This window comes from Oreochromis aureus, linkage group 17 (assembly GCF_013358895.1).
Source record: "Oreochromis aureus strain Israel breed Guangdong linkage group 17, ZZ_aureus, whole genome shotgun sequence".
Classification (NCBI taxonomy): domain Eukaryota; kingdom Metazoa; phylum Chordata; class Actinopteri; order Cichliformes; family Cichlidae; genus Oreochromis; species Oreochromis aureus.
In genome coordinates this window covers 2,444,984-2,471,037 of record NC_052958.1, presented here as the reverse complement: position 1 = coordinate 2,471,037, position 26,054 = coordinate 2,444,984, and the positions used below count along the sequence as shown (strand labels likewise).

The following is a 26,054-nucleotide window of genomic DNA, read 5'->3' as shown; positions in this document are numbered from 1 at the left end:
AACAAACGTACATGTGTAGATTCATTCCAAACGGTTCTCATGTTTCCTCATTTTTCCGATCTCGTAATCTAGGGATGTCTTGGGTGCCCGGAAGCGTAATATATCGACGCTTTGGGAGTGAGAACGTGTTGGTATTCAAAGCCGGGACATTAAAGTTAAAGAAGCTGTGCGGGATCATATTGACAGAGGAAAAAAGACAGCCAACATCCAAAGAAGAGCTCTGAACATCCTTAAAGACACCTGGAGAGATTTTCCTGAAGACTACTCAAAGAAATGCCAAGTCATCTACCTCAGAGAATTCCGTCTGTGTTGAAGAATAAGGCGGTCATATCAAATATTGACTTTCAAACTTGTTACAATTATACAAAAATGTTTTTTACCTGATACTGTATTTCAATTCAATAAACTGCTGAACCCATTTTCAGTTTGCCTAGCAACATATAAAGAAATGAGAGGTGACTAAAGACTTTTACCCACTCCTACATCTACACACATTAATACTATGACGCAGTTCTTTTTAAACATGAGCCAAACTAAAGGGAGCAGGTCATGGTTGAACCTGAACCTTGAACTTTTACCTCAGCTGCTGTGCTATTTCAGGAGGGGGCTCACGGATGAGGAAAGGGTGTCAACTATTTAAATGGAAAAGATTACACATGAGATAAATTCTCTTTTATTAATCTAATTTAACAATGCACATAAACATTATGTATGTTATGTTTTGCTATTCATAATACAGTTATTAATCACAGAAATATTTTGTACACTTCTCAAGTCCCTACAGCTGACCATTTAGGATCTTGTAACATGTAAACATGGTCACAGATTGCTGAATATATATAGTAAAATATGGGGGGACAAAAGAAATAATCAAAGTTAAACTAAAACAATATTGAAAATATGAATAGGCTAATTGCAGAACTCGACAGGATGTCTTCACAAGATAGTCAATGCTATTTTAACATTTATGCGGAAACACACTCACTCACTTTCTTAAAAGTAGCCCTGATACAATGACACAATATTTACCCTATGGTTGTAGCCAGCAGCTGGTTAGCTTCGCTTAAATTAGTCTGACATTATTACAACTCTGCAAAAAAAAATTAAATCCAAACCTCTAAACAAGTTTTATGTAAGGCTTTCCAACACACAACTCTTATCTTGCTCACTCTCACAGCTCTCATGCAATCATTTCTGCTCTTACCAAGTAGCTCTTTATAGCAACAACAACAAGAGATAAGCACCCATTAAAAACAGGAACAGCAGAGTGATAAGCGACAAGAGAAACAGGCTTTTTAACACACGCAGAGAACATTTAGCAGCCAGAAATTTCTCTCAGGAGCTGGTAGAGACACAATGATGGTGGTAGTATCCACAGTACCCTGGCTCAGCACTTAAGTACTAGTGGACTAGTGAGTAACTGAAATGATTAAAATGAGTTAGACAAAACCCACTTTTAGATCTTGGCCTTTATTTTCATTCAAGTGTTGGGACTAAATGATGGCTGTGAAGGTAACACATTTACAAAGTGTCCACAGACAGACACACACACTTTGCAATAGTTTCTTCTACAGTAGGGATGACCAGTACCAGATTTCGCCATGACGTGACACACTGCCACGACAATGGACTCCGTACTGAGGCAAGAAAAACCATCCTGCAATTACTATAAAGCTCAACACTTAAGTAACTAAAAGTGATATTTTTCACTTGTTTACCCCATTTTCTGTCTTTGTACTGTGTTGTACCTGACTGCTAATTATTCACTTATAAGCCTTCATAGTACATAAATATAATGCTGTCAATCTTCTCATCTGATTCAACAAGCGAAAGTAAAAAACTGCTGCTATCCAAAACCATTTTTTTCTAAAAGAATAATATTTAAAAGAACAATAGAAATGAGAAAATGCTAACAACTATTTAAAAAACTCATTAAAAATGCAACCACACAAGCAAACAGAAAAAAACACCTGATAGAAATCAGCTAAAAATAAAAAAGCAAGTTGCAAAGGTTTCATGGTTTCATCTTGCAGCAAAACTGCAGACGACTCTGTTTTGTTTTCTCGGTTTCTTTCCAACAAACTCGGCTGAAACGTAAGAGCGTGTGGGCCGGAAGTGTTCGGTGTAAAATTCCACTGCTCCGCATGCAGCCTCTGGGCCCCTGCAGGTGTAGGTGTAGTGTGTCTGATTTCAGGCCTCCACTGCTGCAGGTATAGGTGTAGTGTGTAAAATTCCACTGAGTGCTGCCATGAGGCACTACTTTCAGCTCTGGGCAGGTCTCGTGATCACGTCCTCACTTTGACCTAAGCTGCAGGTCACTGTTGAAAGGATCCGGCAGCAATCTGGGTTTGTTGGGAGGCGGGGGAACAAACACTGTCTGTGTTTAAAAAGAAAAAGCACCCTGAAACCATGAAGTCAGGACACAGAACCGGACGAGAGAAGGAGCAGGGCCGTTTCCATGGCATCCAGTTTTGTTTTTCCAAAATGGAGGCTTTAATATGAGGCACTCCCTAGAGGGGAGCAGGGAGTGCTCCTATGCTGTAGGTGGGTAAACATCACTGGGATGTTTGAGGTATCCAGAGGGGGGTGCACTTGGAGTGTTTAGAAGTTGCCATCAAACAAAACCAATGGTTACCGATAATATCCCCATCCGTGTTTTCAAACAAGCTTGCATGTTTAGACGAGCCATCCGGTAATAAAAAAAAAGAAAAAAAAAGAGGTGATTTGCATGCTCTGTTGTCACACGTTCAGTGTGGAAAGAGCTCAGCTCACAAACAGACGCAGTGCAGGAACAGCTTCCTGCGGCGTGTCCACTCACACAGCTCAGTATTTAGAAACCGCACAGATGTGCGTTCACACACGGCTGTGAGATCCAAATGCAGCCTGCTCGCCTCAGCGGGAAGCCGCAATGGTCCACCGACATTTGGGAATGTTGCAACCGGTCAAGAAAATTTAAGTGAAGTGAAGTGAATGAGCATGTGGGTTTAAAACAGACAAAATAAAGAAAATTGTAGTTTGGGCTGCTCAGTGGATATGGAACCAATTCATTGACATTGCCCTGTTTGGTGTTCTGTTTTCACTTTCTAGTCTATCTCTCACAGCCTGCAGGGAAAGCACCTATCAGCTGTTTGTGGTCAGCAGTCACTATAGTGCACATATCATGTAACGTCCAGCTTCTTTGCAGTAGCCCTTTATCAGAAACATGTCAAACCCAGAGCAAAACAAAACCACTTCTATTACACAAAGAAAAGATCAGCATGAGAGCATTTTCCAAAAAGAAAATGCTTCGTTCTAAGGTGAAAACATAATCCCCCAAAAGCCCTGAAGTCTTAGACTGAAGCTACTGGCTATTATTCCCAAGGTGATTCACGGGCTTTCCTTGATGATCTCGTTTGAGACTCTTCTTTTTTGGGATCTCACTGAGGGCAAAAGGACGAGAGACGCTCGAGGGATTCTCCTTCTGAGACGTGATGCAGTCCTTGATGGCTTCTTTAATAACCTGCAGGGAGGGGGGCAAAGAGCGATTTTTAAAAAGGTTAGAAAGTTCAGATAAATATAATGTTGGATGAGTTTTGAATAACATCGTACTGGAAGGTAGATTTCCATATATTTGTATGGCTACCGTACTGTTCTGAAATCTAATACGCGTTGAGTCATTCAGAAAAAAAATGTTGTAGGATGCTGCTCTTCAACACAGCAGCACTTTGAGCTAATGGGTCATTATGTGATTGGTCTCATAAAACATTTAACCTCAGCTCCACACTGCAACCAAGTGGCGTGGAAGGTAAGATGAAGATAAATGAGCCACATAAAAAGAAAAAAACCCAAATAGCTGAGGGAGTAATGTCTGATGAGCCAGTAAGGAGTACAAAATATAGTAAGTAAAGTAAAAGTACATATAGTAAGTAAAAGTACATTAAAATTCAGAAAGGTCCTATAGCGGTGGAGGAAATCATATTTTGGGTGGCTGGTGCCACCCCATGCCCACCTTCTGGATACGGCCCTGACAAGGGTAGAGTTGGTACTTAACCCAATTATTTGGGAATCATTGTCATTTAGTAATTAATTAGTATTTGTCAATTAATAAATGATCAAAAGTTAGTAGATTACATAGGCTTAGGTTTATTACCGATTTATGTTCACTAATCATTTCATCCCCCAAACAGGAAACTGTGTAAACCTGTATGAGGTTCTCATTACACTTCCCCAGAACTCAGCTTGTGACACTTTAACGATGCAAAGACGAGTAAGTCGAGGAATTTTTTTTTGTCTGGCACTTTCAGATGAATCAGAGTCAGTGGGCAGATTTGTTTTATATTAACAATGAATGACGGAGGTTTTATCAGTATTTTTCCAAATCTTAGCACTGCTGGCTGACTGGACTCAAAATGCCGGAGCCTAGCATCTGGAAATATCTTGAGTGGCAGCGTAAGTCTGTCTGCAACACCTGACCACCCAGTGAAATCAAAGAGGTTGAACCCTTACTCAGCATAGTGACTCAGATGTTAGCAAGTGAAAGTCACCCTGAGCTCAAAGAAATGACACACCTTTAAAGAATTAGTTTAGGCCTGTACCATCCGGTCTTGACTGAGATGAAATTTTTAATGTTGCACAATCAAAATATGAGTAGAGTCAATCTAAAATTTCCCCTTTGACAACACTGAGAATGAACAGCTGAGGAAATGAAGGAACAGCAGTTGGCCAATAACAAACCTATTCATGAATCACTTAATCTTTATGAAAACATCCACAGTGACACGCTCAACAGGTAACACTGTGGTACACCAGTTTTGTAGCAGCGCTGAACTGACCTCCAGGTTGTTGAGAGTGTTGAACTCCATCAGGTCATGAAGCTGGATAAAGGCTTCGTTGGAGTATTGGAAGTTGAAGGTGGAGTATGGTGTCTCAGGGTCGTCAAAAATGTCAAAATCGGCCAGCTCCTTCTCCTTCTCGGTCTCCCTGGGAACGCCTGACACAACAACAAAAAACGTTGGGGCACTTTTAGAGTTCAACCATGTATGTAACACACTGTTCATTCCTGAACTGATACCAGACGTGTTAGTTATGGTATACTGCAATTCTTCTCTGTTTGAGTGCAAAACCATAAACAGACTCTGTTTATGTGAGTGGATGACCTATTTAATGTAAAGGAGCTGCAGTGGAGACGTGGTGATAGTGTTTGTTTGCATGGCCTCTGATATATGACCTGTTTATACATATGGTCCGCCTACTGAGGCGAGAGATTTCCTTCTAGTACCTGACTCCCCCAGGAACCATATTTCACTTGGGTCATAAAAAAACACGGAATTCGTAGTTTACTGTAAGCACACATCTACTCAAAGGGAGGATGGGAAGGTGGTTTCTACTGGGGTCACTCAGAGGAGGTGCCTAACTTCTGGCTGCTGACTGAATATGGTCAATTTCCCCCAGTCCAGCTTTGACGAAGAGATGCCTCATGTGCCACAACAGTAAAATTTTACCCCCCTCACACATGCTCTGGAAACCTCCACATACAGTCATACTTACCAGGTGCTTTGAATTTCCTGAAGTTGATGTTGACGAGGACAAAGTGGATGACCGTCGGGCAGTTCTTTTCACCTCTCTTTGGTTTGAAGACGTAGCATTCCTTCAGACCTTCACGGTCAAAGACTTTGGGGTCGATCTTGGGGAATGGCAGCTTGTTCATTCTAGCCCATTTCTCAGCGAGGAGAAGCTCCTGTGAGATACACATCCTGTTAGACTTACTGTGTACATGAATCATTTATGACCACAAAAGTCCAGTTTTACCTTGAACGGAGGGCTTGAGTCACTCGGTCGTGCCGAAAAGTCAAAGGAGATGATGAGGTCGACGCCGCGCTGCGGGCGCAGGATAAGGGGGTAGGGAAGGTTGTAGGTCAGGCCGCTGTCCACTATGTGGATCTTCTTGCTCTTCACATCCAGAGGCTCGTAGATTCGATCAAACTCATCGGGATCTGAACAATGATCAATTTTATTCTACCTGACTCACCAAGCAAATTGTTTAGTTTGCTACTTGTCCTTTACTGGAAGTAGAACTGCATATTTGTTTTCATACATTTACAAATACAAATATCATTTGAATTTAACAACTTAAAGAGATCATGTAAGCCACGACTTCCCTCAGCTGTGAACTGTGAAGCTTTCATTATATTTATTTCTATAGAGAGAGATGTGTGATATTTTCAGCAACCAAAAATATTTGTGCAGTTTTCCAAAATACAGAATAAAAATCAGTAAAGTCATGATGGAGTTTGGGTGAAGTTGGTACCATTGAGTCAGCAGAGAAAATATGCTAAGGTTATGTTTGATTACAGCGCTCACTGCATTAACATAGACATTTATTAAACTGTGATAAGTGTATTATTCTTGCCTGTTACAGCATCCACCTCCTCTTCAGGTGTCATAGCATGTGTTATCTCAAGTAATGGAGAGTATGGGATGCTGGTGTTCAGGTTCAGGCCCAGCATGAAGTTATGCACCTGGAAAATGAGGAGGAGGGGGGATTAGGACAGCGACCGATGCAAGCTTGCTGTTAATACGAACGCAGGAAGACTGGACTCGTGCATTCGTGTATGCATAATGCATTAAACATATTCAGGTACCTTTCCAGCACGGCCCTCCCTTGTGTTGAACAAAGCAGAGTCGCCGAAGACTGACGTGAACATACGTTGAACCCAGCTGGCCTGAGCGGTTCGATGAAACTCCTCATCTGCCTCCTGGTTTTCTGTCCCACCTAAAAAGTAACACCAGGTGGAGTATGCAAAGGTGGTTAATCTAATGCGTAATGTACACAAACGTAATTAAAACAGATACATTTAAACAAAATACATGATTTTGCATTGTGCTGCATTGTTGCACAAAAAGTAGAAAAACATTTTTATGGGTACTGATTCATTCCAAAACTGGAATTGTTTTAAATGTTCTTGTATTTGTGACATCAACTGAAATGTATTGATACAGTGCCAATCAAGGTGATTTTCACTGTAACATAAGGACCCTACAATTTTAGAGAGAAAACACCAATAATCAGCACTGTCCACTTGGCGACAGTGGGAAGGAAGAACATTTTACAGAAGCTCCTCCCTGAGCTTGGTTCTGACGTGCTCAGAGAGGGGCAGCCATTTGTGTGAGAGGGAAAGAGATTTCAGACCTGTTTTTCTTTTGTTTTGCACTTTTGTTTTGTATTGTTAAACCCAAGACTGACAGCATGACAAGCATTCTTTCCACCAGCCAGAAGAAAATGAAACCCAGTAGAAAGATACGTCATTAATGTGTCAGAGCAGTGAAATGCATAATATGCAATAAGCTGAAATATGTAAAGAAATATGGGCACTTAAGATGCTTGTTGACAGTATCTCTGTTAACGACATTTAATTAAGCTGGAACAAAAAATAGAGGCTGAGCTGATTTGATAAATAGACATGTGTAGAGTACAATTTTAAAAAACCTATCACAACATCTTTCTTATCTAGTTTTATTTCATCTTCAGTGTCACTTGAAAAAACACTGTTGGTTTTTTTGTACCCTTATAATCCACCCACCCGTTCTCTGTCCGTCTCTTCCTCTTCCTCTTCCTCTTTGTCTATCTATAGCTGTTTCTAAAAATTCACTCAGGGCGTAGTGCAAACACTTTTACGGCTTAAAGGCATTTACGTGAATATTTACATAAATGTTTGGCTTCAATCATCAAAGTCAGACCCTGAATAAAAACAAAAATAAATAAAAACACTACAAACTCTGGCAGTTGGACAGAGGGAGAAGTGAAGGCACGCCAATCAGCACTTTATCGCGATTTGACCTCGGCAGCTGCTCCCATGCAGCTGCGCAACACCGACGAATGAAATTTGCACCATTACCACAAACTTTCACAACGTCTCAAGGGGTTCAACTTTTGCTCAAACATTTCAATGTGTCAACCAGTGTGCTGAACCTAATTTTTACTCCATCAAAAGGAACGCCGTGTATCCGAGTTCACCTTTGCGTGGCTCGTCGTCGTCCAGGGTGTCTTCTCCAACGATGTGCTGTGGTTTGATCTGCTCTGTAGGACACGAGGCAACATTTGTTAATTCGATTCAACACACACGTCAAAACTGCATCTAAACTTTTGTTTAATTATACAACTAAGCAAGCACCTGTTATTAATGCATTCTTTAGTAAGGTGGAGACACTTTTGCGTCTCAGTGTAAAAGGTCACCCTTAACATGTGCATTCAAGCAAACCGAGTCATCTCACCAGGCAACAGAATATTCGCAGGAAGCTGATTGTTGCGTTAACATCACATAAACACTCAAAGAGTCCCACGATCAATAGTGAGAAAAAAATGAGGGTGGGAATACCTGCTAGGTGTGAGAAAATAATTCTAAACAAAACAAATTCAAGAGTGACACATGACTGTGACAATAGGCTCTCAGACATGACTGAACGCATGTGTCAGTGGGAGACTGCGCTGTGGAAGTTATTTTATCAGCAGATGCTTATACCAAAACAAAGAGATTATCTAAAACATAAACAAATACAAAGTACCCAGCTAACCATGACTAAAAGCAATTTCAGATTGCGTTCAGTAAATCTGTATAAAATAAGTACCGTATTTTTTGCACTATAAGGCGGACTTAAAATCCTTTAATTTTCTAAAAAATCAACTGTTCACCTTATAATCCGGTGCACCTTATGTATGAATTCTGGTTGTGCTTACTGACCTTGAACCGATTTTATGTGGTACATGGCGCTCAAAAATCTGTCAAAAATGTTTTAGTACAACTTTTGGTATGAAGCCACACTGCTTGATGGATTGTCAGAGATTTACGGCTACAGTAGTCAGGAGCCTCACGGAGGAATCTGGGTCCTAAACTCCGTCTTTCAGGTCCCAAAGTCAAACGAACACTGCGGCATCACTGAGAGTTAAAAACTGTCTAAATTCTTTCATCTTTAGTAAAATGATCAGCGTTGCTGCTTTACCAGGTGTAACAATTAAGTTTAACGTCTTGATGCATTCTCAATCATCCAGGAAAGTAAATCTCCAAAAGTTGAATCTGTTCATCTGGACGTAGCGTTTGATGAGAGAAACGTTTCGTCACTCATCCAGGTGACTTCTTCAGTCTCAGCTGACTGCAGGTTTCCCCAAACCTTATAAACATTATGCAAATGTACTGTTTATAAGGTTTGGGGAAACCTGCAGTCAGCTGAGACTGAAGAAGTCACCTGGATGAGTGACGAAACGTTTCTCCCACAAAACGCTACGTCCAGATGAACAGATTCAACTTTTGGAGAATTAAGTTTAACATCCAGGCATCCATGAAAACAGAATTTATTACATTTAACGTTGTTAGAATTTAGCAGGAAGTTAGCTCTGCTATCACTTCCAACATAAATGAAGACAGGAAACTAAACAGCAGTGACGTTTGTAGGGTTACTGAATTTGGGCTAGCTGGTATATAATGATGTGCTACGTGATTGCTAGCGACACAGCTATGTTAGCATAGCATAAACACAGTGAAGCTGGAGGATGAACGCTAACTTTTTTCCACTCGATAAAAGTTAACGTGAGGGTTCCCGATGGTTAGGGACAAATGCAATCGCATGGCAGGATGCTGTAAACGGACCAAACTTCAGTCAGGAGAACAACTGAGATAATCCATCCACAATACGAGGTTAGTCATTAATATACTGCAACAACATGGGAATAGAGCAGCTGCAGGAGAATTCAACAATAATGAATAAATGGTACGGAAGTGGAGGAAGCAAGAAGAATGAGTTGAGTAAAGTTTGACTTATCTGACTGCTTTGTTTCACTTAATGCGCCTAATAATCTGGTGCGCATTAAAACCATTTAGTTGACGCCTTTTGATCGGTAGCTGAATCTGCCTTGTGGCAACATTATCGGGTCACTTTCTGAGTTATTTGGCGGTCCCAACAAATTCAGTCCAAACAAACAAAATGAAAAATATTACCTAACTCCTCCTCCATGGTGCTGCCACCAGCTGTGTCCTTGACCCCCAGCACTCTGTTGAACAGAATTGAGAAGGCACTTCCCCACACACCTAAAAAAACATAAAAAACATGTCAGGTTTGAATCTTACATCTATTGTATCTACTTGTATCTGTTGCTCCTGAATGCATCAGACCAGAAACCCTCCGAAATGTCTGCTTTTATAGATGTGCTCACGTTCGTTGACCCTTTTATTTCCTCGGGAAGCAATAAGGGAAGCTTGTAAGTCCTGTGGAAAACTTTTATTTTTTGTATGGCTGTAGATGAAAACATCTTTCTCACCCATCAGAAAATGAAGAGGGTTTTCCTCGTACTTCTTCACAACAGTTCCCATGAAGAACTTGCTTCCAAATAGGTCAGGGGTCATGAAGGTGCCGTACTTTGCCATCCCGATTTCATACGGGCTAAACTCCACCCAGTCTGCAGATTGAAATCCCAGTGTTATGGTCACAAAAAGGAACACACAATAGTAATACCGCATTGCATAATTGCATTGTGCACTCTGACACAGGCTACATTGTTGGATAAAAACGTCATGCATGGAAAGAAACCTTGCATATACTTGACAATGACTTGCTTACAATTAAGAGAACCAGCTGCCAAACAATTAATACTATCCCTGCGTCACGCTGCCAACACAGCGGACGGGAATTTGACACTGTTTACACAGTTTGCTGCCCTTTAAGAGATGGGCACCTTTAAGTCACCACTCAGGGATAACACTTCCCAACGTCAACAGGAAAAAAACATGTTTGACAATAAACAGTACTTTGCATGTCTGCACATGTCAAGGCGCACGCTCGCCCACACACCGTCTCCCTCGCAAGAAGGCGTAGTCAAAGATTAACACACAGTTTTCATTTTTTGCTACTGGTCATCAACGGTGGACACAGCTTCCCTTTCCTGTCAAAACACTCTCGACTTCACGTTGGAATCATTCCTCTCAGAGTCTGGTCCATGTTGGTGTGACTGCAAGAGATGATTTCCAAAGTTTTACAGAAATGATGCCACCGTTCTCCTTTTCTACTCAAAGATGCCTGAACATGGGTACGTTCTGGCCGTAAAGGGATGTGCACGGTCTGGATGATACTCAGAGAGTTTCTGGCCTTCCAGCAATTCTTTAGAATGTCTGTAGAGTGATTCTCCGTATTACAATAATCTTTCTCTGAGCTTGAACCTGTCTGGGCATTCTGCTCTGAACTTGCTCATCAACAGGATGCTTCTATCTGCATTTACTGGATGGGTGTTGTTTTCTCTTCTTAGAGCCTTTGGAGCCAAAACGAAAGCTCATTTTGTGCCCCAGGGCCCACAAACCCCGCTCTGAAATGGACTCGGGAGAGGAGAGACTCTTCATAGCGTGTTTATACACCAACCTGATGTAACATGTCGTTATGACATATTGGTAACTGCTTTTACAGACACGTATTCGCCCATAAATAGCCACTGAAGAGAACACAGACATACAAATGGACACATACTCTCACAGTGACACTACTCAGACCTCGGAAACCTCTCAAACAACAATCGCCTCTTACTTGAGCAACTCATTTCACATCTCGCTTCAGTTGGCAGCCAGGAATTTTCTACTGAAATTGTCATCGGAGATTTTAGGCAAGCAGATAAAAGAGAAAAAACAAGTTTTATCTTACTTTCAATCTTACTTTTAAAGATTTGATGAACGAGTGATGAAAACTAACGATACAAAACACGTAAATCTAGACTGACGGCAAGTTTGGCCTTGCCCTTATGCGTATCAAAGTGCCACTGAACAACATATTCATTTTTTTATAAACCTGCTGTAACAAACTGCTCGGTTGTAGTCGGTTTCCTACACGCTCACACTGAGATGCCGTGAAGAAGAGTGTCTGTGTATGTCATTGTTTAAGCTTCGTGACCTCCTGCCTGTGTGTACCGCTGAATGTATTTATTGTTAAAATAGCTGAAAAGCGGTTTGTAAACCAAAACTCAACCGCCCACGACAATTTAGATTTGTGAACAGAAGCACAAACATTTCCTCGATAAACAGTTTGACGGCGTGATGGAATTCGGTGAACGCGGATAGGAAGAGTTCGTTCTTGCTAAGCATCAGAAAAGTCTCAACTTGAAAGCAAAACATGATCAGAGTATTTATTTTTACAGGTTAATTTAGAAGAATTGCAGTGTTTCAGGAAGTTTTTCTGTAATACTAGTAGAGAGTGTATATTCAGAGAGGAGCCTAAGATTGCGTGGTGGCTATATTAGAATTTAGGAAGTACTGTACAACTTAGGACTAACCCAAACTCCCACGTCACTGACCACAGGGCTTTCATTAGATGACAGGCAGCCAACCACATCTTGCCACATTCTCTTTATGGTAGCAGTAGGATTATATGGAAATGTACCGCTTGGTTATTTTGCATGTGGCTTCAGTCATCGCATCATCTACTCACTTGGTGGATATGCAAAATATTGGTGTGAAGGATTTTGGATACATGCGACACAAAATTTAACGTACGACACCTGCAGGTGCTAAAATAAGAGACATATTTACCTGCAAACATGAGCTCAGAAACATCCGGCTTCACATGCAGACATGTGAAAAGAGGAAGCGGACACTGGGCTTGGTTTATTTTCTCCTGGATGTCGCTTAGCTTGATGCCCATTCTCTTGTAGGAGAGAACACTCAGTGTTAATCATCTGACCACCAAGTTTCACACGTCAGTGTGTCAGTAAGATTCACATTTCTATCTCAATGTGACTGCACAGTTCTGCGACAGTAAAAGAATGGCACGTCAGTTCGAAGAAAAGAGAAGAAGTGGCAGACAGATTTAAAGGGAAGGAACTGACTAACTTACTGGTAAAGAAAAAATCAGACAGGGGAAAATGGAGTGTTTCCAACATTAAAACAAAGAGCACGTACGAGGTTCTTACCGAGGGTATAAGTGTCTCTCCTATGAGCATACCAAAGATATCTGCAAAAGTAACCGGCTGTCCTGAGGCCTTTTTGGTCCACAGGGCCTGGATATAGTGGGTGATGTGCTTGGGCATCAACAGCCGAAGTGGGTTACTGCTAACTCTCTTCATCAACTCATTGTTGATGTCCTTCGGGCCCTTATTTGGAAAGTCAGGGTTGGCGTAGAGAGTTGACATGTACCTGCAGGAGTAAAGAGGGAGGAAGTTAACACAGAGGCACTGGCCAAAATATTGTCATGTCAGTTAATACGTGTTTTAACAATATACCTCTTTACGAGGTTTATGCAGGTACTTTACTTGTAAGGAAGTTAAATCCACTAAGTCGTGGAGACAGAAATAAGCCAGAGGTGCCTGCTTGAAGACTTCATACCAGCAGGGGAAGGCAGGAAAGTTTGCCAGAGCAGGGAGGAGCAACACCGAGGAAGATTAGGAAAATAAAACGAGAGAGAAACGTAGCAGTGGAAAAAAATGTGTAAAAATGAAAAGGTGTCTTTAGAAATAGGTCAGACAGAGGCAGGGTGTAAAGGAAACGAAGAGGAGGTGAAATAAAAACAGACCATGTGGATCCAGAGAGGCCAGCAATATATGTGGCACAGTCGAGGACCCCGGACTCAAACAGGGCCTTCATAACACCCGAAAAACCGACCATGGCGCGGAAACCGCCTCCTGACCCGGCTATTGCTACCACTGGCACCTGTAAAATACACACAGACACACAGACAGACAGTAACAGTCATAAAAGGAAGAAGACAGGCCCATGCTTACTCATATCTTTGTTACAGAATAAATGACAGCAGCTATGAGTCTCAGCTTCATTCTTTCATCTTGAGTAATTTCCCTTTGCCGTCTCTATGGGCAGCAGTTTGCTGATTGCATCATGGCTTTGCAGCGTTTTTTGACTGGTAGATTTTCAACTTTTTCAAAACTGCAGTTGTGCAACATTGCTTCTTTTTGCCGTCTGCATGGTCATTTCTGAATATTTACAAAGTCATTGTGGAGGAATTGTTGTGGCACGGTGGAAGGCATGGAACTGGATATCTCATTCCTCTGGAGCTTCCGTCACATGTTAGAAACATGAACAGACATGGCCGGAGATTACCGTCAACCCCTAAGGCATCGAGCCAAAACCACACCACCAGGAAAGCTAGTGCAGCTCAGAGTACTGGAGCTGTGTGAGGCTTGTCTTTTACTTCCTGGTGTGAGAATTGTTGAGGTGTTATTTTAAATCTGAGAACACAGCGTCAAAAGCTGCACCATGGTCATGAATTTAGAAAGCCAGCAGCTCTGAAAGCAGACTCACCACGCTGTGCACTGTGTTTGACTAATGAAACCAACCATAAGGGTGGTAACAATCGCACAATGAGTCCAGATTTCACATCCATCATTCCTATCAGCCAAAAATATACGATTAGAAATAGAATAGAATAGAATAGAATGGAATAATCCTTTAATTGTCCCACAAGGGGAAATTTGGTTGTATCAGCAGCAATAACACACATATGCAAACAGAACAGGACACAGAACAGAAACACAATTTTTACATATTTACATCATGGACAATAGTTACCAAAGCAGAGTACTGTACAGTTATTAAAATTAGAGTACAGATAAGTGGCAAACCCAGGTTGTAGTGTGCAAACAGAGCAGGATACTGAAAGATGTTTAAATAGTTAAGAATATTTATGAATAACCACTCGTTACAACCAGTGTGCGCAGAAGAGCATCTGCATATGGACAACACGTCAAATCTTGGAGCAGATCAGGGGCGGATCTAGAAGGGTGGCATGGGGTGGCAACTGCCACCCTAAAATGATCCCTTGCCACCCCAAGTGCCACCCCAGTTTTGCATATGACAGTGTTGTTTATTAAAATAAGATAGCATTAACAGTTTGAGCGTAGTTACAGTCAACAGTGAATATAAATGCTAAAACTGAATATATTGGATAGTGTCCCCCCCTCCACCATTAACAAATGGTTCAGCCCATAGCAGGACCGGCTTTTTTCTCGTTTTCAGTAGCAAGTGATGCTCATGATTGTGCCAGAGCACATTTTGAACAACACACCATGGGAATTTCGGATTTTACACATTTGGTTGGATGTTACACTCTGGAAATGGAAGGAAGGTGAGTGTTATTAACCCTCTGTGGTCCACGGACACGCTGCACCTCCAAATCACATGACTGATGTAAGCTGACACAGCAACAAGCTGCAGCCACGCTGAGTCTCTATTTCAGCCCATATTGAAAGTTCGGAGTTCAAAGTTTTTAAATTTTAATTACAGGCCAGTAAATCCAGAGTTATGATAATATATATAAGCCACGCTTTTTTCTAAATACTGTCGTCATGTTTTTGTGTGTGTGTGTTTTAAGCGTTTTCTAAGGACAGCGCGAAAACAGTAAAGAAAGGAAAAAAAGCCACCTCTTTGCTATCAGTGGAAAAATGCACCATGTCGACCAATTAAAAAAAAAAAAGTCAACATGTGGGATTTGGTTGTTTAGGAAGAGGGGAGAGTTTTGGGAGTGACGGTAACGGCAGCGAGACAGAGCGAGCGAGCGAGTTTTTAGATGTGGGAGATTTGTGACGTTTAGTGTGGAGTGTATACTTAGTGTGTTGTGTTGTCTTGTGTAGTTGTTCTGTTGTGTAGTCGTTGTTTTGTTGTGTGTGTCAGTGAGGGCACTAATGAATGTCACTAAGGCACATTTGCAACGTAAACACTGTCACTAAGTAGAAAACCAGCGGAGTGATACACCTGCTGTTGTCAGGCCTGCAGGTTAGTCCCTGTGCTGCTCTCCTGTCTTTTGGTGGACAAACTTTTTTTTTACTGGCACACATCATTTGTGGGGCATCTTATTGCGACACCTGATTGTTCTCTCACTTTAGTTTTAGTAATATTTTTAAATGGTTGTTGAAAATGAAAGAAACAGCAGGTGTATTGGCTGCATTTTTAGATAAATAGTTGTATATGTTTACAAAATGTAGAATTTATATTTGCATTTCAAGTTATAAAAATTTACTCAACATGTCTGTGGGGGGTTTTTTTTTTACAGTAAAAAATACTACTAGGATTTTAAGTTCTTTGTGTGATTTCAGATCAGTGATACTAATGCAGTATGTCAGTGAAAAAAAACAACTAAATTCAGTTGAGCTGAAAAGAATGATACCAAACAAGGCAAAGGGAAAAAATAAAATGAAACAATCTGAGGGTGAAATACAAACGTAAACTCAAAAGGAGTCAAAAATGGCCGGTTGTATTTCAGACCTCAGAGGGTTCATCCAACAAATCATTTAAAAAATTAGGTTTAAATATTTGTTCATGACAGTGCAGATTACTGACATTTTGTGTAATTTAAGCTGTAACAATGTGATTGTTTTCTAACAAAAAACAGTGTGAAACTTAAGTTAGACTTGTATTTGTAAATGAACCGCCCCATGTTGTGTAGCTTTCTGGATTTCATACTTATTGGGCTACATATTTATTTATTATACAGGCTATATAGTACATAAGATCAAAACTCACATGTTTTATGCAACTAAAGTGTATAATTATGTGGGCTACAGACAATAATTAAGTTATAGACTATATTTATATGAAAAACGTGTATACTTACTGCATTTGAATCATTTTAACCATATGTAACCACCTGCATATGTGTTTGGGGAAAAAAAAAGGCTTTGATTTTGCCACCCCATTTGATTTCTTTGCCACCCTAAGAAAATTTCTCTAGATCCGCCCCTGGAGCAGTTGGGATACAACAGCAGAAGACCACACTGAGTGCCACTTCTGTCGGATAAGAACTGAAAACTGAAGCTACAATTCAAATGGAATTACCAAAATTGGCCAATAGAAAAATGTTGTCTGGTCTGATGAGTCTGGATTTCTACTCTGTTAGTTGGATGGTAGGGTTTTAATTTGGCATAAACAACATGAAAATTTGGATCCATCCTGCCTTGTATCAATGATTCACGTTGGTGGTGGTGTCAGGATGTGGGGGATATTTTCTTGGCACACCAGAGCATACCACAGTATTGACTCTGACCACATCCGCCCCTTTAAGACCACATTGTATCGATCTTCGGATGGCTGCTTCTAGCAAGATAACGCTCCCACATTTGAAACTGGTTTCTTGAACATAACAGGAAGTTCACTCCACCCAAGTGGCCTCCAGTCACCAGTTCTCAGCCCAGTAGAGCACCTGTCTTATATCAACAGTTCAGGTTGCTGGTGGTGGCGTATGATGTGGGTAAGAATTTTCATGACACACTTTGGCCCCCTTAACACCAAGAGGGCATAATTTAAATGCCACAGTCTATCTGAGCACTGTTACCAACCAAGTCCACCCCTTTATTAGCACAGTGTAGTAAAGGGGTGTTCACTACACCCATACAGGGAGTGCAGAATTATTAGGCAAGTTGTATTTTTGAGGAATAATTTTATTATTGAACAACAACCATGTTCTCAATGAACCCAAAAAACTCATTAATATCAAAGCTGAATGTTTTTGGAAGTAGTTTTTAGTTTGTTTTTAGTTTCATGTTTTTCTTGAAGGATGCAGACTTCTTCCTGTACCACTGCTTGAAGAAGGTGTCTTCCAGAAACTGGCAGTAGGACTGGGAGTTGAGCTTGACTCCATCCTCAACCCGAAAAGGCCCCACAAGCTCATCTTTGATGATACCAGCCCAAACCAGTACTCCACCTCCACCTTGCTGGCGTCTGAGTCGGACTGGAGCTCTCTGCCCTTTACCAATCCAGCCACGGGCCCATCCATCTGGCCCATCAAGACTCACTCTCATTTCATCAGTCCATAAAACCTTAGAAAAATCAGTCTTGAGATATTTCTTGGCCCAGTCTTGAGGTTTCAGCTTGTGTGTCTTGTTCAGTGGTGGTCGTCTTTCAGCCTTTCTTACCTTGGCCATGTCTCTGAGTATTGCACACCTTGTGCTTTTGGGCACTCCAGTGATGTTGCAGCTCTGAAATATGGCCAAACTGGTGGCAAGTGGCATCTTGGCAGCTGCACGCTTGACTTTTCTCAGTTCATGGGCAGTTATTTTGCGCCTTGGTTTTTCCACACGCTTCTTGCGACCCTGTTGACTATTTTGAATGAAACGCTTGATGGTTCGATGATCACGCTTCAGAAGCTTTGCAATTTTAAGACTGCTGCATCCTCTGCAAGATATCTCACTATTTTTGACTTTTCTGAGCCTGTCAAGTCCTTCTTTTGACCCATTTTGCCAAAGGAAAGGAAGTTGCCTAATAATTATGCACACCTGATATAGGGTGTTGATGTCATTAGACCACACCCCTTCTCATTACAGAGATGCACATCACCTAATATGTTTAATTGGTAGTAGGCTTTCGAGCCTATACAGCTTGGAGTAAGACAACATGCATGAAGAGGATGATGTGGACAAAATACTCATTTGCCTAATAATTCTGCACTCCCTGTACAGCGTCCAAAGTCACCTGCTGTCAATAGAATATGGCATGTTTGTATGCTGGTGGTGTGGAAGATAGATGTGCAGCCAACAGCAGCAACTGTGTTATTCTGTCATGTCAATATGGACCAAAATCTCTAAATAATATTTGCAGCACTTTGTTGAAACTCTGAGAGCAAAAGGGTGTCGAACCCAGCACTGGCGAGGTCTATCTAATAAAATAACCAGTGAGTATATATAATGTTAATAGTTTCCATTTATGTTTTGAGCTTGCCCCTCCGCATAAGACACTCAGTATAGCAATGTCTTTATGCACCTCGATCATCCAGGTAAGTAAATCCCAAAAGGTTGATTCTGTTTATCTGGACGTAGCGTTTTTAGTGGGAGAAACATTTTGTCATCCAAGTGACTTCTTCAGTCTCAGAAGTGAAAACGCTTAATGATCCCATATGTGTCAGGAGTATCGAAACAGTTGAGACACATATTTCTAAACACTGCGTCTCTGTGGCTTTTAAACCCCAAAACACACTGTACCAAAAATTGGTCCACCCCAAGGATCGGGTCCCCCGACACAAACAGAGTAATGTAGTGTACGCTGTTAAGTACCAGGCATGATTTATACATTGAGGAAACCAAACAACCTCTGGCAAAGTCGATGGCAGGAGAGCCAACTCGTCAGGCCAGGACTCTGCAGTCTATTCACACCTACAGGCCAGTGGACACTCTTTCAACGATGAGGATGTACACATCCTGGACAGGGAGGAACGCTGGTTTGAGCGCGGAGTCAAGGAGGCCATTTACGTGAAAAGGGAAAGACCATCTCTGAATCGAGGAGGGGGCCTAAGGGTACATCTGTCACCATCTTACAATGCTGTGATTGCAGCCATTCCCCAACTCTCTGTGAATGGGACTCATGGCCATGGATCAGTGGTTGTTGATCAATGGTCATGACAATTTGCATATTAATGATCAAGAAACTGACCTCCCAGCCCATTGTTCCTTCAGTGGGCTGGTTTCAGTCATTGTGAAAATGTACTGTTTATAAGGTTGGAAACCTGCAGTCAGCTGAGACTGAAGAAGTCACTTGGATGAGTGACGAAACGTTTCTCCCACTGAAAATGTCCAGATGAACAGAATCCACCTTTTGGGACCCAGTGTAGCATGTATACAGTGTTGAAAGTAAACCAGAGCATACAGACTGATGCTGAGACTGTGGTGGGTGCAGATTTTGAAGCGTTCAATGAATGGCAGCTGGCATCATTAAGCTCCAAAAAATTTGCTGCCATAATGAAAAATATGATCAGAGTAACTATATCACAGCTTCACTTCATTCAAAAAGGCTTTTTTGCACACAAATGATCAAGGCTAAACATCAGGTTATTCCACAGTTCAGCACCAACATTGTTTTACTTTTAGCATAAGTCTGATCCATTTACCAAACTGCAAATCAGAATATAGCAATGCAGCTTTGATTTCAAGAACTCCAAAACAGTTTGCATGTAAAATGTGTGTTAAAATGACTTTGTTCCACACCTCTTCTGGGTGACAAGGATCCTCAGTGCATAGCAGCTTCTTGATGCCGAGCATCACCTTTTCTCGACGGGCTTCTCTAAATTGCTTCTCCTTGTCACAAAGGGTGTGGCTGAACCGCAGGTCCAGGTTTGTACTGCAGATAAAAACAACAAGAGGGAAGATTACCAAAGCAGTACCAGTACCAGGGAAGCAGCACCGGAAACACCTGTTTCACATTTTGTATTTAGAGGCCGATATAGGCTGTGATCTCTTAATAACAATACTGATAATGCTGAAACTGATGGTGATGTGATTTGGGGCATGTTTGGTGTTTAACACAACCACAAATAGTCGTGGCCTCAAGGAATTCATTACACACCCTTTTTTACTGAATTACCTCTCAAACATGCATAGTTTTTTTGAAATCCTCCCACTGACCTTCCTGCAATTGTGCCATCAAAATTCCCATTAATCTTATTGTTAGAATGACTCAGCTTACATTTGCTGAATCGTGCTGCACCTACTTTCTCATTTTAACCTATGGTATGCTCCAGGGGAGTTTCTGCAGTTTCAAACCTGCAATAATTCTGAAAGGCTTAGTTTGATCTTAGGTTAAACAGTAAATGTTGCTGTGAAACAAAATAAAACTATTTGATTTTAAAGGTATTACATACCAGATCTCCAGTGACATCTCTAAGTGCACTTTGGTTGCCTGTCAAAATAATTAAATATGTGGTTATTGTACATTATTTAATTGTGGTTGACGGGGGAAAGGGGGCAAGAAATAAACACAGAAACACAACTGATCCTTTCGAAGTCTCTTGGAAATACAGATTGTACTTTTCTATTGTGATCTGTAACGAAAAAAGCTTACAAGGTTACTTTGCTGATACTTTGTAGCCTCCATACTCGTTTAGTGCGGAATCTGCCTCTGTGGCCATTCACTGACACTTCTTTTAGGACATTATCAAATAAAATATCAAATTAAAATATTAGGTCATTATCTTCTTTCAGCAGCTATACAATCTGAAGTTTTTACTTCAGTTTTTCTTTTTTTTAGTTAAAGGGCACATATAGTCTTCAAGGCAGTCTTTCTGTGGATCTCTAGACCACTTCCAGCACTCATGCTACTTGTAAATTGCTCCATGGAAATTTAGCTATGTCCATATTCATGTGAAGAACTGCAAATTCAGCAGTTCAAAGTTGACCAGTACGCGAATGTGAAGTCCTGTATCAAACTTTTTGTTTTCAAGCAGTTTAAGTTTTTTCAAGGTAATAATAGATAGCATTTATATATGACCCTCAAAGCGCTTTACAATTCCACAGCTACAGTTGTAGCCACAGCTGCCCTGGGGCAGACTGCCATATCGCGATGGCGCAATATGGTAGCCTACCAGTAGGTGAAGTGTCTTGCCCAAGGACACAACGACCAAGACAGACAGAGCTGGGGATCGAACCAGCAACCTTTCGGTTACATGAGCTTCCCAACCCCCTGAACCACGGTCGCCCCCAGGTGCACAGAACACACTTGTCTTTAGTTGTGAGCAAAATTAAATTAGATTAGTGTAACAATGAAAGCTTTTTGTGCAAAATTCTGAGGCATGAGGAGGAGAAAATTGAGCCAAACTATGTTTTTTGCTCTACTTGCCACTTCATCCACTTCCATATGGTCAGAACAAGACTTCCATGAAGTAATCTAGACATAGCAGCCGTGCTGAAAAAGATCTAGAGGCGCACAAAAAGATGCCTCTAATTCAGATTGGGTTTTTAATTTTTTTAGACGAACCTTCTACATGATTGCTTATAACATAATGACGATAAATAATGAAAGTCAGACGGATTAACTTTCTTACTTTGCCAATGAGGAACACCTCCATCTTTGTCTGGCCCACTTTGAGTTTGGAGATTTCGAAGGATGCTGTCCCAAGCGTCTCATCCATCACGTAGTTGGCATCCATTAATGTTAACTGTTGGACATGAACAACAGCAGTTTATACTCAAATAGAAATTGTGGCAGGTGTTCAGTTCTTCCAACTGGCTAGTTTTGTTGATTAGTTAAATTGATTATGACTTCGACGGTATATGCAGATTGCCTTCACAAACATGGGTCGCACTAAGGACCTCACCGAATTCGAGTGTGATGCTGTAACAGCGTCAGACCAAATAGTTTCAACTGTAAACGGTGTTATTAGAAAGTAGAACCATTTAGAAACCATGGAAACTCAGCCTTCAAGTGGCAGACCGCATAAAGTCACCGGCCAGCGCTGAGGTGCAAGAAGTCTTTAAAAGTCACCTCATGGCAGGATTTTCCATTAGTCATGGATGTAAATATGTAGGCCGCTTGTGTAGCTTACCCCAAACTAACACTTGAGTCATTCAAAGACTAGTTTTTTGGATGATGTTAACATATCACCTCATAGCGAGCTACAAGTGTTGGGCTGTGTTTATGTGGGATTGCGCTCCATGACATCACTTCTTGTCATCCTGTGCTGCGCTCTGTTACAATAAATGCAGGTCTAACCTCCAGAACGTTGTGCTGGTTGGGGTCTAAAATGAAATGAAAGGTCTCGTTCCATTTTGGGTTGATGTCGTTGTCTATGTGCTTGGTCCTCTTTCTGCTTTCAGGGGCCGTCGGGATGAAAAGCTCCACATATGGGTCTGGAGTGTCCACTGGGCGCACAAACAAGTTCAACAGGGTTACTACACAGCTGAAAACCAAACTCAAAATAACCATCATCAAGTGCTTTTGTATTTCTTTTACTGTAAATTTACATGGATTACATTCCAACAATATGAAGTAAAAGCATGGTAATATGTTACTGTAAGGCAAAAATTATATAAGCACTTACGCAGGTCGCCCAGCGCTCCCTTGGTGACGTTCTGAGCTCGAACTACAGTCACTGTGAATTTGTGAGAAAACTGCTGCTCCACCTGCAATTTGGACATTCAGAGTTCAGTCTCACTTCATTGCTTCATGAGAAAAAAATCACATCAACCATGTTGAGAGCGAAAAATGAACACATCCAGAACATGAGAACATCTGGGTTTTTTGGCAGGTCGACACAGAGTGCCATTCCCCTGTGAAACTCTCCAGTTAAGGATACGCTTCCCAGCTGTGTTCACACTGTGCTACGACAGCTTTCTCCTTATATTTTGACAGTACTGCAAAATTTGTAGCCCTTTCCCAAATACTGTGACTCTAATAAATACTGTAGATGAGCATTTAATGGGACCGTACTGTAAACCCTTTATATATTTTACAGCAACCCTTTCACCTCAGTTACCCTTGTGCTACATTGTCGTATCCCTGAAAGTTTGGTAGCACACTGAAATGAAAGTTAAAGTATTGGACACTGTTCAAATACGACTACTTGAAGGTCCCAACAGTGTTCCCTTTGTCATTTCTAGATATTAGATCTCTCCAATCTCACAGAACAGATGTTGTTTTGAATTTCTGTGTGTTGCAGTGCAGTTTGATATTGTGACTATTTAAGATTCCTCTTTCTGGCAGCCTTTTACACACTCTTAAATTATTTTTAAAAACCCAAAAGACGAATAGTTTCAACGACGATTTGCAGATCTGTAAAACAGGAAGTGCTGTGAGACTTTTTTGCAGCTCCCCTCTCGCCCCTTCTTGTTAAAAGGCCGCTTGTTCAGTTTTTCCTCTACAACACTGCGAGCTTAATTATTTTATGATTTATGATTATGGTACTAAATAAATGAAATTTAACTGGAATTACGTGATAAAAACTCAGACGTCACACTGATCAAACAATATGCATATTTTTCTTTTAAAACAACCCTTTCAACCTTGACTTCCACCAACATGGAAATGAAAATGGCCTTGACGTTGACACGCTCATTGTTGCGCTTACATCCAAGGCTGTGGCTTGCGATAATTGGGAATTTTTTTAATACCAGTAAACTAAGAACTTCCACAGAATTATTTGTGTCACGGTTGATGCCAAAGGAACCGTCCACTTTTGTTTTGGCCTCAGTTTTATTTACAGTCATGTAAACACACACTGTGTAGACACTCACAATTATATTGGAAGCCATTGTCATGTGAGGTGAGCAACTCGCAGGAAAGCCTTCGTCAAGATGTGAACTTTAGGTCAAGAGAACATATCTGTCACAAACTGCAGCACCGAGAGCCTGAAATATGAAACAAAGAAGTGCAAACAAAGGGTTAGAGTTTGAACGGGCTGAAAAAAGAATATTATGTTACTATTAAAACTGTGATGCAAACGACAACAAAATACTAACATCATTACCGCGATTTACAGCTTTAGTTTTAGCCAGAGTTGCAGCAAATGGACATATTACAATATCTCTTGAAAGGATGCCTTTCCTAAACAAAACACTTTTTTTTATAGTGCATTGGAATTTTTAAAAATAAGTCGCTTCGCAAATACCAGTGAAGTCTTTTACATCTTGGCAGGGGTAAAAGGAAGTGTGCTGAGCCACAAAATCCCGATAAGAGGACTGGGCCAATAGAAATGTGTGTGTGTGTGTGTGTGTGTGTGTGTGTGTGTGTGTGTGTGTGTGTGTGTGTGTGTGTTCACCACAAGCATGTGTTAAGAGAGCGAGAGAAAATATGCCAGTAAAGGGAGGAGGGTCTTCCCTGAATAAATGCAACATGCTGGACGACAAAATGTAAAGCTTAGTGCGCATTTGCAGAATAGGTGGCAAGGTGGCTATTTTTAGCAACGCGAACGCCTTCTCTTTGTGATGTCTGAACACCATATCGTGATAAGAAATTTGCATAGATATGTGTATGTCTATGTGTGTGAGTGCGAGTGTAAAAGTGATAGCATATGAAGGTCACCAGCCTTTTCTCTGCTGCTCACCAAAGTGTGTAATTACTGAGAGGACTGAGAGCACGTAGAGCGTCTGTGTGTTCACAGAAGCGGTCACGTACTTTGCATCAGTGGTCCAACTTCGGACGGTGCCAGTTCACTCTGCCCTTGTTCCGCTGCTGCATACAATGGGCGCATGCAGGCTACAGAGCCCTGCAAGTGTGCCAGCTTCAGCAAAGCGCCGCGTGGCAGCAAATTTTCATATGAGGATGCAGAACGCGAAAGAGACTTGCAGCGACGGTCTATAATGCAAAACAGCTGCCGCAGCTGTGGCTTTCACCGGAGCACAGTCAGGCTCCTCCTGGGCGAGTGTGCTCCCACCTGAGCCACACAAGGAGCAGGTCGGAAGACTCACTTCAGTGAATCACTGTGCGTGTCTCCAGAGAAAGATTACGCCGAGGAGTCATTGCAATTTAATTCTTATACGGATTAGAGGCTTCACGCAAAACTTAGCATTAGTCACTGATAAGAGGCTTTACATTATTCTTATTAGCCCGGCAGATTAAGGGCAGATCAAACAAGGATTGATGATGTTATGAGTGCGCTACATGCGATGCTGAGTAATGTTAGTCCTTCTAAGGCAGTAAAGATGTGGTGGATACTATGAATTTGCATTTATATAAACATGACACATGATATAAAATATCTATGAAGGTAGAATAAACATAATAATAATTCGCAAAAGTTCCGTTTTATTCAGTTTTACTTGTGTATCCCTGCAGTGATCGGTCCTATTTAAACTGGCCTGTGAGTTTCCTTGTCTTCGGCGTTGCGTAAAATTTAAGCCTTGGCTGTTTAACCCATTAGGAGCAAAGGTGCAGACCTCCTCCTTTAAACTGCGCCCAAACCCGTTTGAAAAAACACATCAATGTGCCTAAAAAGGAAAGGAAATATCCACGTACCTTAACAGGCGCATGCTATCAACTCACAAATCCAGAAAAATGTCTCATGTCGATAAAACCAACTGCTCGGGAGGTGGAGAGGAGGCGCTACCGTACCCGGCAGTGAGCAGTATCGTAGCTTATTACGTTTGCATCGAGAGAAAAAAACAAAACTACCGGAAGACAATAAAAATATAGCGGGGTTTAAATGCTGGTTTTAAAAAAAGATGGTCAAGATTCTTTTAATAGGAAATTTCCGAGTAGCAGTCAGACTGACTCCGATTTTGAGACTTGATCCAAATATGCACGATCATCAACCGCAAGGTGGCATCTGTGGTTGAAAAAGTTTCTGAATGAAATGAACTTTCGTGCCATGCGACTTTTTACTGGTTTAGGTGATGATTCATTTAA

At 41.2% G+C, this 26,054-nt stretch overlaps 1 protein-coding gene across 2 annotated transcripts; it reads right to left on the bottom strand.

The window, feature by feature from the left end:
- Nucleotides 1-657: 657 nt before the first annotated feature.
- pla2g4ab (phospholipase A2, group IVAb (cytosolic, calcium-dependent)) lies at nucleotides 658-25,946 on the bottom strand. Of its 2 annotated transcripts, none has more exons than XM_031758647.2 (19): nucleotides 25,665-25,946; nucleotides 23,945-24,058; nucleotides 22,753-22,834; nucleotides 22,425-22,573; nucleotides 21,757-21,870; nucleotides 20,578-20,615; nucleotides 19,925-20,057; nucleotides 13,516-13,652; nucleotides 12,917-13,139; nucleotides 12,537-12,651; nucleotides 10,289-10,426; nucleotides 9,969-10,058; nucleotides 7,994-8,056; nucleotides 6,621-6,751; nucleotides 6,389-6,497; nucleotides 5,788-5,972; nucleotides 5,527-5,716; nucleotides 4,812-4,969; nucleotides 658-3,499 (listed from the first exon to the last, which is right to left on the bottom strand). In XM_031758647.2, the coding sequence occupies exons 2-19, from the start codon at nucleotides 23,966-23,968 to the stop codon at nucleotides 3,341-3,343; spliced, it is 2,238 nt and encodes a 745-aa protein (XP_031614507.1). In that variant the 5' UTR covers nucleotides 23,969-24,058; nucleotides 25,665-25,946; the 3' UTR covers nucleotides 658-3,340. The 2 variants fall into 2 exon arrangements, with proteins under 2 accessions (XP_031614507.1, XP_039457031.1); XM_039601097.1 differs by lacking the exon at nucleotides 25,665-25,946 and adding an exon at nucleotides 24,825-24,845.
- Between the last annotated feature and the right edge of the window lie 108 nt (nucleotides 25,947-26,054).

Bases quoted from the DNA above. Each gene is read 5' to 3' on its own strand.
- pla2g4ab (XM_031758647.2), bottom strand. From the start codon at position 23,968: ATGACAATGGCTTCCAATATAATT. The intron at 21,871-22,424 runs GTTAGACCTGCA...CATGTCCAACAG, and splicing joins ACCAGCACAACGTTCTGGAG to TTAACATTAATGGATGCCAA. The intron at 5,973-6,388 runs GCAAGAATAATA...ATCATTGTTCAG, and splicing joins GGAGGTGGATGCTGTAACAG to ATCCCGATGAGTTTGATCGA.